The sequence below is a fragment of the Salvelinus alpinus genome, chromosome 2 (genome assembly GCF_045679555.1).
Source record: "Salvelinus alpinus chromosome 2, SLU_Salpinus.1, whole genome shotgun sequence".
Classification (NCBI taxonomy): Eukaryota; Metazoa; Chordata; class Actinopteri; order Salmoniformes; family Salmonidae; genus Salvelinus; species Salvelinus alpinus.
This window is the reverse complement of record NC_092087.1, coordinates 30365026-30381567: the sequence shown is the minus strand read 5'-3', so window position 1 is coordinate 30381567 and position 16542 is coordinate 30365026. Positions and strand designations below refer to the sequence as shown.

Sequence of the window (16542 nt, the reverse complement as noted above, 5' to 3'; positions counted from 1 at the left end):
GATTACATTTGCCATATTTAAATGACTCACTTTAAAAGACATTGCAGTAATGTGCACATGTTTTACACAGTTGACTAGTTTTGATACTGTACAGCTTCTTAACTAATTGCAATTGCTTATAGGAGTGTTACTAACTGACGATTGCATCAATGTGCCTTCCAGTAAGGGTCCAAGCCCTGTTGGATGCTGCTGTTGTATTTGTTGAGAGATGTTGCTATTGAAGTGTGGCTTTTTTATGATCAGGGCCTACCTGTGTATTTTATATCGTTCTCTACCGTAAAGCACACCTAATCCAAGTTAACTTGGGTGTACTGTTTCCCCAGGAGTACCAGAGGCCCTTGCTAGAGGCGGACCCACGCGTCCTGAGCCCACGGAAGATCCGGCCCATATTTCACCGTCTACGGGAGATCACTCAGTGTCACTCCATGTTCCAGATCGCACTGGCATCACGTGTGGCTGAGTGGGACAGCAGTGAGAAGATTGGGGACCTATTTGTGGCCTCGGTTAGTGAGACTTTGTGTGTGTGTGTGTGAGAGTGAGAGAGAGAGAGAAATGTTTTATTTGTCCAAGTAAAATCCGTCAGTTTTCCCATCAGAAGACAATTTCCACCCACACAGTTATAATGAGCTGCACTTAAAATTGAGAAAACAACACTAACCTCAAACATGGAGATAACTACATCAGCAGCAAATAATCTCAGAATATGTGTGCTTATTGCATTGGCACTGGTCCATTGGACTAATGTATGAGTGTGCTGCTGTGACCCTCTGCAATGTGCTCATCCATAAGGCTTGCTCATTATTTACCTATCAAAGACTGCCATTCCGACCCATCTGCCTTCCTACTGGCTCTGTTTATTGTGATGTTTCATTGATATCCTGACCAGCCAAATGAGCCTGTTGTGAGAGGTGATTTCTCTTTTTCACCTGAGTGTAGATTTGTAACCCAGATGTTAATGTTTTATGCTATAGGTCTCATACTTGTATCTGTGTGTTGTTTTTGCCTGGCTTGCAGAGCAGATGAAGTAAAGGGTTCATTTCTATGTGAGACTGGCTAATTTTCTAGCTACTGCTCCTCCAGCTACTGCTGCTGTCAGCAGCCCGCTTAGTGTTTAATCAAAGGAGAGCGAATGACTGTGTGCTGTCGCAGCCGCCTCTCAACATCCCCACCTCACCCCCTCTAAAGGATTGTGAAGGGTGTTTGTTGGTTTCCTGGATGGTAAACAGATCAGGGTGTTAAATACCACATTTAAATGGCCGTTTTCTACCCTTCCCAACAGTGAAATGACCTGTGGATTTCCAGTATTAGGATTGCTAGATGAGCTGTTGAATTTGTCGGAACTTCAAAGATCTGTCAGAAGAAAGATATTGTCAGACGTTTTCACAGATCAAATAACCAAACATGACTTGTCCCTGAATTCATTTGTTTCATGAAAAAGCCAACAGATTCCTGATCTGATATCCAAAGGTCTTGTGTTTCCCATAATCCCACCTTTCTGGGTTTCCACAGTTTTCCAAGTCCATGGTGCTAGATGTTTACAGCGACTATGTCAATAACTTCACCAATGCCATGGCCCTTATAAAAAAGGCATGCATGTCCAAACCAGCTTTCCTGGAATTCTTAAAGGTGAGTTACAAAGTAGACTTGTCTATGTGCTTTTTATTCTCTAATACACTCTATTTTTCTTTAAATAAGCTCTAACCAACGGTCACAGCTACTATTTAATTAGGCTCTTATATTATACTATATTCTACTAGTGTCTTGATACTTGGTTAAAAGTGTAGTTGCTTTATTGTTTCTCTTTCAACAACTTGAAATCTTTCGTTTTGTTTTATATATATATATACTGTATACTGCACTAATAGAGAATATTTATACTGCACCAATTAGCAACTCTTACATACTATACAGTGCACCTTCTCAAACCTAAAGTCTCACAAGGTACACTGTATTTAATGATGAACCTGTTCGGATGATGTCAGTGTAGCACATTGTGGCTGTTGTTATCAGCAGTTTTCTATTCATACACAGCCGTAGGACTTCACTCCCTGTGTTATGACCTACACCCACACCCACACTCCTATACTGTACACTGATCACCTCCATTTACTCATTCTCTACTGACCAGCACAGACACCAAAGTCTGTTTCTCCACACCTTACTAACCTAAACCCACTCCTACTCCCACTCCTAAACTCTATATATCTTGTTCCTCTGAATAAGCACTAAAGGTGTCTTTCTCTTAGTGTATTGATTATCTTCTGACTGTACTATGCTATGTTGTTTATGTAAACCTACTTGTCCTGTGTTGTGTAGAAGAAGCAGGCGTCCAGTATTGACCGGATCACCCTGTACGGCCTCATGGTGAAGCCCATCCAACGCTTTCCCCAGTTCATCCTATTACTGCAGGTATATATATGCCTTTACCGGAACCTTCATCACCGCTAACAGTGACTAGATAATGTCATATAAAATATAAACAATCTGAGATTTACACCAGACCATGTTTTATAGACCTAATCAAGAGTTCTGCACATGGCATGATACTGTACATTGGGCAGATGAAATCTACTATAGAAACATTTTCTAAATCCAACACCAGGCATGGCTCTACTTAGCTAGGGCTGCCAAGTGCACAACCATATTAGCTTTTCATGCAGTCAACTCCTTTTTCTTCCTTTACTCATCCTCGCTCAAGATTGTGTGTGTAAAGATTTTGATTTGAACTTGCGTACTGGAACAGCAGTACCTCATTTCATCCCTCAGTAGGCATCGATTATCCATGAATTCAAAGATAAGTTATGAATATGAATTAGGCGTTTTCCTCTTGCCTAAAACTCAAGACTCCGGAGAGGGAGTGTCTGTGTTAAATCAAACATTACACAGGGAATTAAATTTAAAGCACTTAAACCCTTCTGGGACTCACACACAGAATACAAGGCCATATTTCTGCAGGTCCACAAGCACACACAGTTTCAGGTAAGTCAGACACACACACAGATCTGTGATGAAACTCAATAAATCCTTGGATTCTTTTCATAAATATGAAAACTTAAACGATGGGCTTTTACATGTGCACACACACACACACGCAAACCAACACCTATTCACTTTATTTAATGTTTGTTTCTGTGTTTGTCTCTTAGGACATGCTGAAGAACACACCTAAGGGTCACGTAGACCGCCTGCCTGTGCAGCTGGCTCTGACTGAACTGGAGATGCTGGCCGAGAAGCTGAATGAACAGAAGCGTGTGGCCGACCAAATAGCTGAGACTCAGCAGCTAGCACGCAGTGTCAGCGACCGCTCGCTCAGCAAGGTGACTGAACCACTGCAATACACATGTACACACACTTGCACAAACACAGAAAGCACATGCACGGCATAGCTTGCACATGCATGCACGCACACGTGCACACACAGACAGACAGACACACACAACGACACACACAGTAATCAACCTGCTCACTATGTGGCTCAACCCCAGAGCCCTTCCTCTACCTCCACTGTGGTATCAGCATGAGCCAAACATCTATGCATTAGGCTATATAGCCATCACTTACATTACCTTCGCAGACAGTCTAGGAAAGCATTTTTATTTAGAAAAATCATTGCCCAGAAATGATGCCCATTATCGCCCCTGAACAGCGTCCAAACACCACGGCAGGGGCGTTCCTTCTCCATTACCACACTGGAATTACAGTCTAGACACTGCAAATCTGAACAAATGCATTTCTGAATAAGAGGAATTAGGGGGTAAATGAGACATTTAATTGGAAACCGTGAGAGAGTTATCTCTCCCCAGTCTCTCGCCTTCTCCTTTCCCTCTCGTTTCCACCTCCCCCTCCTTTCCTGCTGCTGTTCTTTTCTTCCCTCTCCATCTCTTTCTCTTGCTCCCTTTCTCATTTTTCCTCTCTCTCTCTCTCTCTCTCTCTCTGTCCTTTCTTCGCTCTCTTTCTTTCTACTGGTCCATGATGGTGAATTTTCCAGAGCCCTGAGATGAGCTGATTCGGCCAATCTCGTCTGCTCCACACATAATTCCATTTATTGCAGTGAGACTGCAGAATTGCAATAGGAAGCAGCTCTCTTCCATAACCCCATAACCGTCCAATGAAATATTAATTATTTGTCTCTAAGTATCTAAGTCAGTGGAATAGGAGAGATAACACTGAGTGGGAACAGGTTGAGGTTTCCATTTTACTCTATCTCTCAGACACAAAACAGTCACAAAACAGTCACTCATACACACACACGGTTGACACTTCTGAGGGGCCCTTCCATAACTTCCATAACTTACATCTGTCTGCCTCTTGAGGGTGCTGTAGTTCTGTGATCATAGAAGACAGGCTACTGTTTGACTAATGACTAATTTCCCAAGCCATCTGAACAAAAGCCAAGCACAGCTACTGATTCCCCACAGATATAACAATCCATTTTGTGAGATGTGACAGGATGTAGAGCACTCTGTATTGTAATATGGACAAAACACAAATTCATTATTCATAAAATTGTGATTCTATGGAACAAACATAAACATTAAAGTGGGACACTGTATCGGAGTTGCATATTTGTACTTTACCGTCTGTTCAGTCTTTGGGCTTTACTGTTTTTGTAATTACAATTTTTTCAGAAGATTGTTTTAGAATTCATAAAACTGACTGTATTGATTCAGCTGAACATAAGAAGTTACTGGACCAAGTAATACAAATACTTCCTATTATATTACCCTTTGCCATGCACTTTAGGAAAGTATGCCTTGTGTGTTTTCACATACTGTAGTATACAGCAACATTTCTGTGAATGTGTGTGTGTGAATGTGTTCTGTGTGCCCTGACTGCACAACCCTACCTTGATCTGCTACTGATTCACAATGAGACACTCACTTAACCAGACTTTAGCCTGCCTGCTGTGCTCCTTAGCAATTGAACTGAAACCCTGGGGAATTGGCACTTTGTGATGTGTCTTGAGACGGTGTCCTGATTGCTCTGTCCCTTTAGCAACTGAACTCAGACCAGGGGTCACTGGTGCTTTGTGAGACGTTGATTGAGACGGTGTACGGGGAGCGAAGCCAGGTCCTGAAGTCTAAGGAGCGCAAAGTCTTCCTCTTCAACGACATACTCATCTGTGCCAACATCAACATCAAGTAAGTGGTGGGTGGTTCCACCTGAAAAAGCACAAGAAAGAGGATTTCAACACACACCATGTCAGATTGTTCTGAAATCCTTTCTGTAGTTAGAAACAGATAAGATTAGCATTCCTGCAACATTATTTTGTTGAACTATAATTTGATCTCTGAGAAATTAAGCTAATTGATTGCACCAAAATTGGCGATTTTAAATGATAGTATTCATATAATATTAAATAAATATAATACATAACATCCGTTTTCGACCCCCCCAAAAATCGAACAATGAGTAAGACATGAGGATTCCAAAGAAATGGTCAAAAGCCACTCATAGACCCCCCATTGTCACTCACAGACCCCCCATTGTCACTCACAGACCCCCCATTGTCACTCACAGACCCCCCATTGTCTCTCACAGACCCCCCATTGTCTCTCATAGACCCCCCATTGTCTCACACAGACCCCCCATTGTCTCTCATAGACCCCCCATTGTCACTCACAGACCCCCCATTGTCTCTCATAGACCCCCCATTGTCTCTCACAGACCCCCCATTGTCTCTCATAGACCCCCCATTGTCACTCACAGACCCCCCATTGTCTCTCATAGACCCCCCATTGTCTCTCACAGACCCTCCATTGTCACTCACAGACCCCCCATTGTCTCTCATAGACTCCCCATTGTCTCTCACAGACCCCCCATTGTCTCTCACAGACCACCTAATTGTAAATGAGAACTTGTTCTCAACTGGCTTACCTGGTTAAATAAAGGTGAAATAAAAAGAAGAAAAACAACACCCCACGCCAACAACGAGTATACACTATCAGTTCTCTATTGTTTGACAAGTAGTATGGAGCTGCAGTTCAGAGTATTGTTTCTTCATCCTATGTAATGCGTTCTCATTGAATTTAGGGATGCCACCCCCCTGTTCAGAGAAGTTAGTCATTGAAGTTTTTAGGTTTATATCCCATCCTACATTCTGATATGACCAGGTTCAGACCAGTAGATGGTGCTGTTCCTGCTATTAGATAATATATTTTTTAAATAATCCACACCACCTCAATGTTAAAGGAATAGTTCACCCAAATTACAAAATGACATATTGGTTTCCAATGCAAGTAAATGGTACCTATAGGACTTTCATGCTTCATGTTCAAATCATCCTAAATGATGAAACATTTATTGTAACTCTATTATGTTACTTGGGATGATTTGGATATGAAGTGTGAAAATTATGATATAGGTACCATTGACTTGCATTGGATTTGTGCGACAAATGCTAAAAAGTTTGCATTTGAAATAGTGGCCAGGTAAACAAAAACCAAAGCATGGGTTGCAGTCGTACATTGTCCATAGACTGCTTACACGGTAAGGAAACCAATTTGTCATTTTGGGATTCTTAAAAAGAAATCACCTAATAGCAGGAACAGCACCGTCTAGTAATCAGAACCTGGTAATATCAGGATGTAGGATGAGACATAAACCTAACAACTAAAATTACTATTTCTCTGAACAGGGGGGATTACCAAATTCACTGAGAATGCATTACATACTAAAGAAAATATTAACACCCCTTGACTTTCCCCCACATTTTGTTGTGTTACAGCCTGAATTTAAAATCGATAAAAAAATGTGTTTGTGTCACTGGCACAATACCCCATAATGTCAACATTTTATTATATTATTCAACATTTTTACAAATGAATTGTAAATAAAAAGCTGAACTGTCTTGAGTCAATAAGTATTCAACCCTTTTGTTATGGCAAGCCTAAATAAGTTCAGGAGTACAAATGTGCTTAACAAGTCACATAATAAGTTGCACACTCTGGGTGCAATAATAGTGTTTAACATGATTTTTGAATGACAACCTAATCTCTGTACCCCACACATACAATTATCTGTAAGGTTCCTCAGTCGAGCAGTGAATTTCAAACACAGATTCAACCACAAAGACCAGGGAGTTTTTCAAATGTCTCACAAAGAAGGGTACCTATTGGTAGATAGGTATAAAAAAAAAGCAGACATTGCATATCCCTTTGAGCAAGGTAAAGTTATAAATTACACTTTGGGTGGTGTATCAACACACCCAGTCACTACAAAGTTACAGGTGTCCTTCCTAACTCAGTCGCCAGAGAGAAAGGAAACCTCTCAGGGATTTCACCATGAGGCCAATGGTGACTTCAAAACAGTTATGGAGTTTAATGGCTGTGATAGGAGAAAACTGAGGATGGATCCACAACATTGTAGTTACACCACAATACTAACCTAAATGACAGAGTAAAAAGAAGAAAGCTTGTACAGAATAAAAAATATTCCAAAACATCCATCCTGTTTGCAATAAGGCACTAAAGTAAAACTCCAAAAAATGTGGCCAAGAAATTAACTTTATGTCCTGAATACCAAGTGTTGTGTTTGGGGCAAATCCAATACAACACATCAATGAGTACCACAATTCATATTTTCAAGCATGGTGGTGGCAGCATCATGTTATGGGTATGCTTGTCATCGGAAAGGACTAAGGAGTTTTTTTTAGGATAAAAAGAAAAGGAATAGAGCTAAGCACAGGCAAAATCCTAGAGGAAAACATGGTTCAGTCTGCAATCTAACAGACACTGTGAGACAAATTCCCCTTTCAGCAGGACAATAACCTTAACAAGGCCAAATATACACTGGAGTTGCTTATGAAGACGACATCGAATGTTCCTGAGTGGCCTAGTTACAGTTTTGACTTATATCCGCTTGAAAATCTATGGCAAGACCTAAAAATGTCTGTCTAGCGATGATCAACAACCAACTTGACAAAGCTTGAATAATTATTTTAAGAATAATGTGTAAATATTGTACAATCCAGGTGTGCAAAACTCTGAGAGACTTACCCAGAAAGACTCAGAGTTGTAATCGCTGCCAAAGGTGATGCTAACATGTATTGACTCAGGGATGTGAGGAAATAGGAATACTCAGGAATACTTACAATCTGTAAATTAGATATTTCTGTATTTCATTATGGGGTAATGTGTGTAGATGGGTGAGAAAAAAATCTATTTAATCCATTTTGAATTCATGCTCTGTAAAACAACAAAACGTGGAATAAGTCAAAGGGAATGGATACTTTCTGAAGGCGCTGTAGGATGAAGAAACAATACTCCGAGCTGTAGCTCCATACTACTTGTCAAACATAGTGAACTGATCTTGTATAGTTGTTGTTGGGTTGGGATTGGCGTGGGGGGTCCGTGGGTGGCTTCTGGCCATTTCTTTGGAATCTTCAGGTCTTACTCATTGTTAGAAAAAATGTGGTCCAAATCGGATGTTATGTTTTTATATTTATTAAATATTATATGAAGCCTATAATTTAAAATGGCCAATTTCAGTGCAATAAATTAGCTACATTTCTCAGAGATTAAATTATATTTCCACAAAATAATGTTGCAGGATTGCTAATATTATCTGTTTCTAACTACAGAAATGATTTCAGAACAATCTGAGATAGTGGGTGTCATGGCTTGCTGAAATGACATGGAACAAGTCTGGTGTCTCTGTAGAGTAGAATAAATTCTGCTAAACAGCTCTTCAGTGAAAATACACAAACACCTTCCCGGGGCCACAGCATTAGCACCACGAGGCTCAGCCTACAAGGCTTTGCAGGGATATATTTAGGCAAACTGCATAGCAAAGAGTAATATAGCGTTCTCTAGCACTATCTGGAGTTACCAGAGCTTTATCAGCTTTTAACAAATGGCAGGCAGCTTAACTAGAGCAACAGGAGTCTTAGATTACTGACATAACATATTTCTTGGTCCCTCTCCAATTTATCCTCTATGACAGCGCCATTGATCACATCTTCTCAGTGCTGAAGGTAAACAGGAAAGATTTTCCTCTATTTGCAAAGCTCCTGTCTGAGACGTTCATACCTCAAAGCTCTCTTGTTCAGCCTTCAAAGTAATTATCACCCCATGTTTTGTTCAACTTGATTCCCCTGAAGTTGACTTTGCCTGCCCTCTAGAATCTTGACAAACTGATCACAATGTTGATTGTGTGCTTGATTACAGGAATATATGAATATAAAATGAACCCTGCTCACAGCCGGGGGTCCTGCTTCTGCCGTGAACACTGCTGATCAGACGGATTCTAATTCTGCTCTCCAGCTATTTTTGTGATAATTCAAAGAGTGACACTTCAGTTCTCCTCCTGTTGGTGGTTTGGGATTAGTGCTTCTGTTAGGAGGAGAGGAACGCTGGGAAGAGCTTTGATTTAACTTGTTGTATTATTTTTTCCACCACCAGGGGGCCCCCTGATATCAGCAGCCTGGTCCCTGTTGGTCCAAAGTACACAATGAAGTGGAGCGCCCCCCTGCTGCAGGTCCAGGTGGTGGAGGTCGGTCAGGAGGCCTCCCAGGCCAAGGATACCTTATTCCAGCATGGCGGTGCCAAGCACCCTGGCAGTGCCTGTCCCCCAGGTTGGTAAGCCTCCCGAGTCATCCTTCCATGACCTTTCTATCCCTGTTCATCATCTCCTACATGTAGTCCAGTTAATCTCATCACTTGGCCAGACTCTAGTCTCAGCCCCATGGTCTGACTCAGCACAGCCCTCTAATCTGTTTCCTACTGTCAACTGTCCCAGTGAATTCTGGTGACACAGCGCTGTCACTCTGATTGAGGATGTGTTTGTGAAAAGAATAGCGATGATGGAAAACATTGCCGCACCCTCCACAGTCTCATTTCACTCTCTGATAGACCACAAACATATCTGGAGTGGTGTCATCAATCTGCAGAGATTATTCCCTTCCTCTCCAGCTCCAATTAGAGAAGCAGCAGCACTAGATAGGAATCGAATGGTGCAACAGTCCTTTTACCCCCTCACAAAACTCTGTTGCGCATACAGCTTTGTGGAGAGATCCCTGATAAATGTGCCATGGAAAGGAGAAGATACAAAGCCTTATCAGGATGTAATGGAACAGCCTTTTAAAGTTGGAGCTCCATGACTTCAATATTAATGGCGACTTTTACAGCAGCGTCTGACCGTGTCACGCTCAGCGAATAGCAACAGTATAACAAGGAGGCCAAGATTAGGCTTAGATTCTCTGAAGATTAAGCCTTACAATTTTATAAGTGTACTGCAACACTGTGATATCTCTCTCGCTCTCGCTCTCCCCCCCCCCCCCCCCCCCTATGGTTAAATAAAACATGTTGCACTGGCCCAATGCAAGTCATTCCCTTAATCATGCCTTTCCAGGAATTTTCCTCTGTGCATCTGTTGAATTACTTTCCAGCCTGCCAGTCACACAGACTGGCTCGTCTATTTATAGTTCCCCGTCCACTGTGATGTAATTCGGCGGGGCGTCCTGCCTAAATCCCACGCTCCCACGGCTTGGCGAGAAATTGACACATTTTTCATCTCTGGCCCTGGTGCCCTCCTTTATTGATGGAGAAGGCTGGCCTTCTGAGAACTACAGGGATCTCTCAATTCTCTCTCTCTCTCTCTGTGTCCCAGTCTCTCTCGCTCTCTCTCAGCTCCTCCCTGCCCCATTACAGACTTTATATTGTGCCCCATGTTTTATACTTTAGACACTGAAACGAGACTGCAATGCTGCACTTACATGCAGTGAGCTGGTGTGCAGGTTCGGATGGGGATTAGTCTATGGTTTTTGTGCATATTTGGACCAATGACTGTATATATATTGGGGATTTGGAAGCAGTGGCTGCTGTAAATTCCCTCAGGTTACTTCCCAGAGCTGGATGCAGCACCAGCTGCATGGATATTCCTGCTGGCTGTTGTTACATGAGGTGGCTGCCCTTGGAAGGATGGGCATTGGCCCCTGTGGGCTCAGCCCTGCCTTGCTGCTACGTGCCCGGCGGCCACTGTGAATAACCTTGTCTGAGTGTGAAAACCAATCCTGCCACACCAACGGGATTACGCTGGATTACAACTCAGCACATTCACCTCCGGGGCTGAGTCCAACTCCAGGCGTGCGGGGACACAGCGGACCTGTGTGCCAGTGCATCCCAAAGCCTCACAGATACAGGGAAGCCATTGTGTACAGAGGCTCACGGCAGGCACACCTCTTTATATTCAGATGTCTGCTATTGATCGTGTCTCACAGATGTCTGTGCCTGTCCGTGTTAGAGATCCCATTAAATCCCCAAAGGTTACAAAGGCTCTCTTTAAGATAACAATACTTGCCTCTCTCCACTCTCGCTGGTTCCCTCTCTGTCTATTTGTGGATACAACCACACACCTAGCCCCTAGCTCCACAAGCCACTAGACTCCCACAAATGACCATGCTTCAGTAACCTGCCTTTTGACGAAGCTGCACAGCTACTTGATTATGTAGTTGTGGTGACAGCACAGGACAGGACAGCTCCACAGCTACATCTTGCTGCAAATGTAATAACGGCACTCTCCTGGAGCGGTGTGTAGAGATGTGGGCCAGGGCAGTAAGGAGGGAGAATGGGAGTGAGAGGCAGGGCTATTGATCCCCTGAGGTTGGAGGTGGCGAATGTGAAGACAGTATGCTCCCAAATTGATTGGTGACTTTCACGTCCAAATGGCCACCATTCTCTATCTGCTTTTTAGTTATACATTCAGACTCCAGACTACATTCAGATCATTCAACAAATAAAGGCAGTGATCGATCCATCAAACATTGAGCTCCTTTGTTACTTCTACTAGTGATTGTAGTTCAGGAAAGTAAAGAATTGCAGTTCCATTGGGGATTGCAATAGTTATTTGAACTTGAGCTCTTACAAGGCCCTCACCCTCCCTTTGGCAAATCAGACCATCATTTTATCCTCCTGCTTACAAGCAAAAATTCAGCAAGTACCAGTGATGTATTCAATACAGAAGTGGTCCGATGAAGCAGATGCAAAGCTACAGGATTGTTTCCCTAGCACACACTGGAATATATTCCATGGATTTATCCAATAACATTGAGGAGTTTGGAACGGGCCCTCAGATCCTCAAAAAGTTGTACAGCTGCACCATTGAGAGCATCTTGACTGGCTACATCACCGCTTGGTACGGCAACTGCAAGGCACCCGACCGTAAGGCGCTACAGAGAGTGGTGAGTACGGCCCAGTACATCACTGGGGCCAAGCTCCCTGCCATGCAGGACCTCTATACCAGGCGGTGTCAGAGGAAGGCCCTAAACATTGTCAAAGACTCCAGCCACCCATGCCATAGACTGTTCTCTCTGCTACCGCACGGCAAGCGGTACCAGTGCACCAAGTCTGGAACCAAAAGGACCCACACTGGACTCTACCCATACATTCACACCCCAACACACACACAAAGACCCCAACACACACACAGACCCCAACACACACAAACACACAAACACACACACACACACACACACACACACACACACACACACACACACACACACACACACACACACACACACACACACACACACACACACACACACACACACACACACACACACACACACACACACACACACACACACACACACACACACACACACACACACACACACAGACACAGAGAGCTGTCTATTATATATCCAGTTGCCTAGTCACTTTACCCCCAGCTATATGTACATAGCTACCTCAATAACCTCGTACCTCTGCACATCGACTTGGTACTGATACTTCCTGTATATAGACATGTTATTTTTACTTGTTATTGTTATTCACTGTGGATTTATTCCTCGTGTCACTATTTCAAAACCATTTTTGGAAAAGGACCCGTAAGTATTTCACTGTTAGTCTACACCTGTTGTTTACGAAGCATGTGACAAATAACATTTGATTTGATGTTAACACTTTTACTTGGTACTCATCCCGGATCCGGGAGCACCCCCCACAGTAAAAAAGCTGACTAGCATAGCCTAGCATAGCGTCACAAGTAAATACAAGCATCTAAATATCATTAAATCACAAGTCCAAGACACCAGATGAAAGATACAGATCTTGTGAATCCAGCCATCATTTCTGATTTTTAAAATGTTTTACAGGGAAGACACAATATGTAAATCTATTAGCTAACCACGATAGCAAAAGACACAACTTTTTTTCTCCACCATTTCTTTCCTGCATCAGTAGCTATCACTAATTCGACTAAATAAAGATATATATATAGCCACTAACCAAGAAACAACTTCATAAGATGACAGTCTGATAACATATTTATGGTATAGGATATGTTTTTTTAGAAAAATTTTCATTTTCAGGTATAAATCACAGTTGTACATTGCAGCTGCAATCTGAAATAGCGTTGGAAGCAGCCGGAATAATTACAGAGACCGACGTCAATTACCAAAATACTCATCCTAAAACATTTCTGAAAAATACACAGCCTACAGCAATCGAAAGACACAGATCTTGTGAATCCAGACAATATTTCAGATTTTCTAAGTGTTTTACAGCGAAAACACAATATATCGTTATATTAGCATACCACATGAGCTAACATCACACCAGCATTAAATCAAGGCAAAGGGGGCGATAACGTTATCGCCACCAAAATATATTAATTTTTTCACTAACCTTCTCAGAATTCTTCAGATGACAGTCCTGTAACATCATATTACACAATGCATATAGAGTTTGTTCGAAAATGTGCATATTTAGCATCACAAATCGTGGTTATGCAATGTAATCTGTCAAAACATGGCATGCATTTGGGCCGGCGCCATCTTGGAAAGGCACCTATGTTTACGATTATTTATCGATTAGATTGACTAAAAAAATACAGGTTGGACAGCTAATGAAAGATGCATTGGTTATTAATGCAACCGCTGATTTAGATTTTTAAAATTTACGTTACTAGACATACATTGTGAGTTACAGCCAGACTAGTGCCGCAAAAAATGGCTGACAACTGCGTTTACATTTTTCCACATAAATACGGAATAAAATCATAAATAACTCTTACTTTTGGACGAGCTTCCATCAGTATCTTGGGCAATGTGTCCTTTGTCCAAAAGAATCGTTGCTTTGTTGTAAAACGACCTCCTCAACTTCGAAACTAGCAGCTAACGATAGCTACACGGCACACACATGCCCAAATCCTCAAACGCAATACTAAGGAAATTCAGAAAAATAGCAATATACTCGCATAAACTGATATAAATCGGTTTCAAATAACTTCGTTATGATGTTTCTAACACCTATATCGAATTAAATCACAGACGGATATATCTTTGATCAATAACGAGAGCTTTTGAGCATGCGATTCTGATGTCCTCCCTTGCGTCCTGGCAAGCGTCGAAAAGAAGGGACATCTCACTCCATTCCCTTTTAAAAACTCTGACAAACACGTAGAGACACCATTCCACTTCTCATTGGTTACTGACATCCAGGGGAAGGCGGGTGCAGTTCATGTCAAGCCATAGGGCACACACAGAGTTTTAAACTGATCTGAGATCAGAGACTATTTTTCAGAGCTTCGCATGTCCTGTCATGAGTTTCGCTGTAGAAAGAGTTCTGGTTCACCCACAGACATAATTCAAACGGTTTTAGAAACTAGAGATTGTTTTCTATCCAATAGTAATAATAATATGCATATTGTACGAGCAAGAATTGAGTACGAGGCAGTTTAATTTGGAAATGTAAAAAAATTAATAATGCTAACAGCTCCCCCTATTGACAAAAGGTTAGTGTAACCTGTTGATGTGTGTACTGTAGTGTGACAGGCCATGTTGTGTTTTGTCCACAGGGAAGGTGATCCTGGGACCTCCTCGGCTCTACCAGGAGCTCCAGGAGCTGCAGCACGACCTGTCTGTGGTAGAGGAGATCTCACTACTGGTGGGAACGCTACAGGGGACATACCAGGTACACCCCACCCCACTTCACTACTTAGAACACAGCCCAAACCCCAACCTGTGGGTCTACAATAGTAATTTTTCGCATCACTACACAGCCCAGACTGCCTCAGAGTTACTCACAAAAGTCTACATCCAAATTACCCACTTTAAAAACATGCACCGCAATCTGACCTCCAAAACCACTGCTTTTTACTTAAAATAGATTTAATTTGCAGCTTGACAAATTATTAATAAAGCTGATATTTCTAAATACTGCTTGCAAATGTAAGGTTGATCAAAGGTGATTTGTTTCTACTACAACCAAACTAACTACAGGTTTAAATCCCTGAGAACGCATAATGCTTTGAACATGAACAAAGTGTTATTTTGTAAAATGCTCGGTACTGTACAACAACAAATATGTTAATTACTCATAGATAGAGAAGAAGGGCATTTGGGGTAATCTCTTTCCGGAAACCTTCACAATGAGATTCAAAATGCAATTCAAATATGAGCAAAGAAAAGCTACAAATCTTTCTCGAATCATCAATTGATACCATCATGAATTCATTCAATATCCCCAATAGTGATCATATGTGAGCCTTCAAATCTGTCACATCTCTGAGCCTATCTCCTGAAGAACGGAGTGCCTCTCTCTTGCATGCTGTCTTCAAATCAGGACACCTCAGTAGTGTGTCTGTCTGCTATCATGACATTAAAGTCACTGTACATAACATAGTCACAGTGTACTCCAGCAATCACCAAAGAGCCTCTCAGTGGAAAGGTGGCCTCTGTTTTTAATGACCACAATGTCCTTAGGTGGAGTAAAATCGTTTTTTCTCCATATCACTGATTTTCACACCCTACCCAGTTATAATATAAATGTCCACCAAACAAATATAGGAAATACTTCTGCATGGCTCATTGACTTCAAAAATGTATTTGATTATATTTAAACAGGAGGACTAAACTGTAAAAGTGGAGTAGGAGATGTGTAAATGTTATATTTGATGGTATGAAAGTGCTTTGGCCATGGGTTGATGAAAGGGTGTATAAATCAGAGCAGTTTTATGAGGAGGGTGTGGTCGGTTCTTTTAATAGAGAGTGTATGTCATTATAGTCCATGCATGATGGTGTGACTATAAGCATGGCATATTTATGTTATGGTTGTGAATGGAAGGTTATGAATGGAAGCAGAATAGCATGCACATGGGAGTATGTACTGTAATGTAGCTATATTTTCATGTCACAGCTGAATGTTCTTGTGTGTTTGTGGATCATAGAACCTGAATACGACCGTGGCCCAGGACTGGTGTCTAGCTCTCCAGAGACTCATCCGGATCAAGGAGGATCAGATTCAGAGTGCCAACAAGTGCCGCTTACGCCTGCAGGTGCCTGGAAGACCAGACAAGTGAGTATTACCTCAATATTACTGTGCCTTGTGTTAAAGTCAGCCATACTGTAGTACCATCCAATGTGTGGATTTCATCCACTATCTTCACTCGTGTGATTTTATGATTTAAAGGGGCCAAATTGAACTGCGAGGGCTTGTTTTACACTGCCGCCTTGACTCCAGAAAACAGGTTGCTGGAGAAATAGCCTAATCCATAACTCGGAAAACAGGCCGTCACACGAGCACATAAAGATAATAGCTG

General features: G+C 42.0%; 1 protein-coding gene across 5 annotated transcripts in view; it reads left to right on the top strand.

Moving 5' to 3' along the window:
* LOC139558736 (rho guanine nucleotide exchange factor 10-like protein) overlaps positions 1-16542 on the top strand; it is a 121426-nt gene that overhangs the window by 30509 nt on the left and 74375 nt on the right. For all 5 annotated transcript variants that reach the window (XM_071374149.1, XM_071374122.1, XM_071374141.1 and 2 more), the window contains 8 exons: positions 324-503; positions 1510-1626; positions 2317-2409; positions 3147-3317; positions 4996-5141; positions 9402-9574; positions 14800-14915; positions 16171-16298. In XM_071374149.1, the coding sequence (XP_071230250.1) occupies positions 324-503; positions 1510-1626; positions 2317-2409; positions 3147-3317; positions 4996-5141; positions 9402-9574; positions 14800-14915; positions 16171-16298 (1124 nt within the window). The remainder of the gene's footprint in view (positions 1-323; positions 504-1509; positions 1627-2316; positions 2410-3146; positions 3318-4995; positions 5142-9401; positions 9575-14799; positions 14916-16170; positions 16299-16542) is intronic.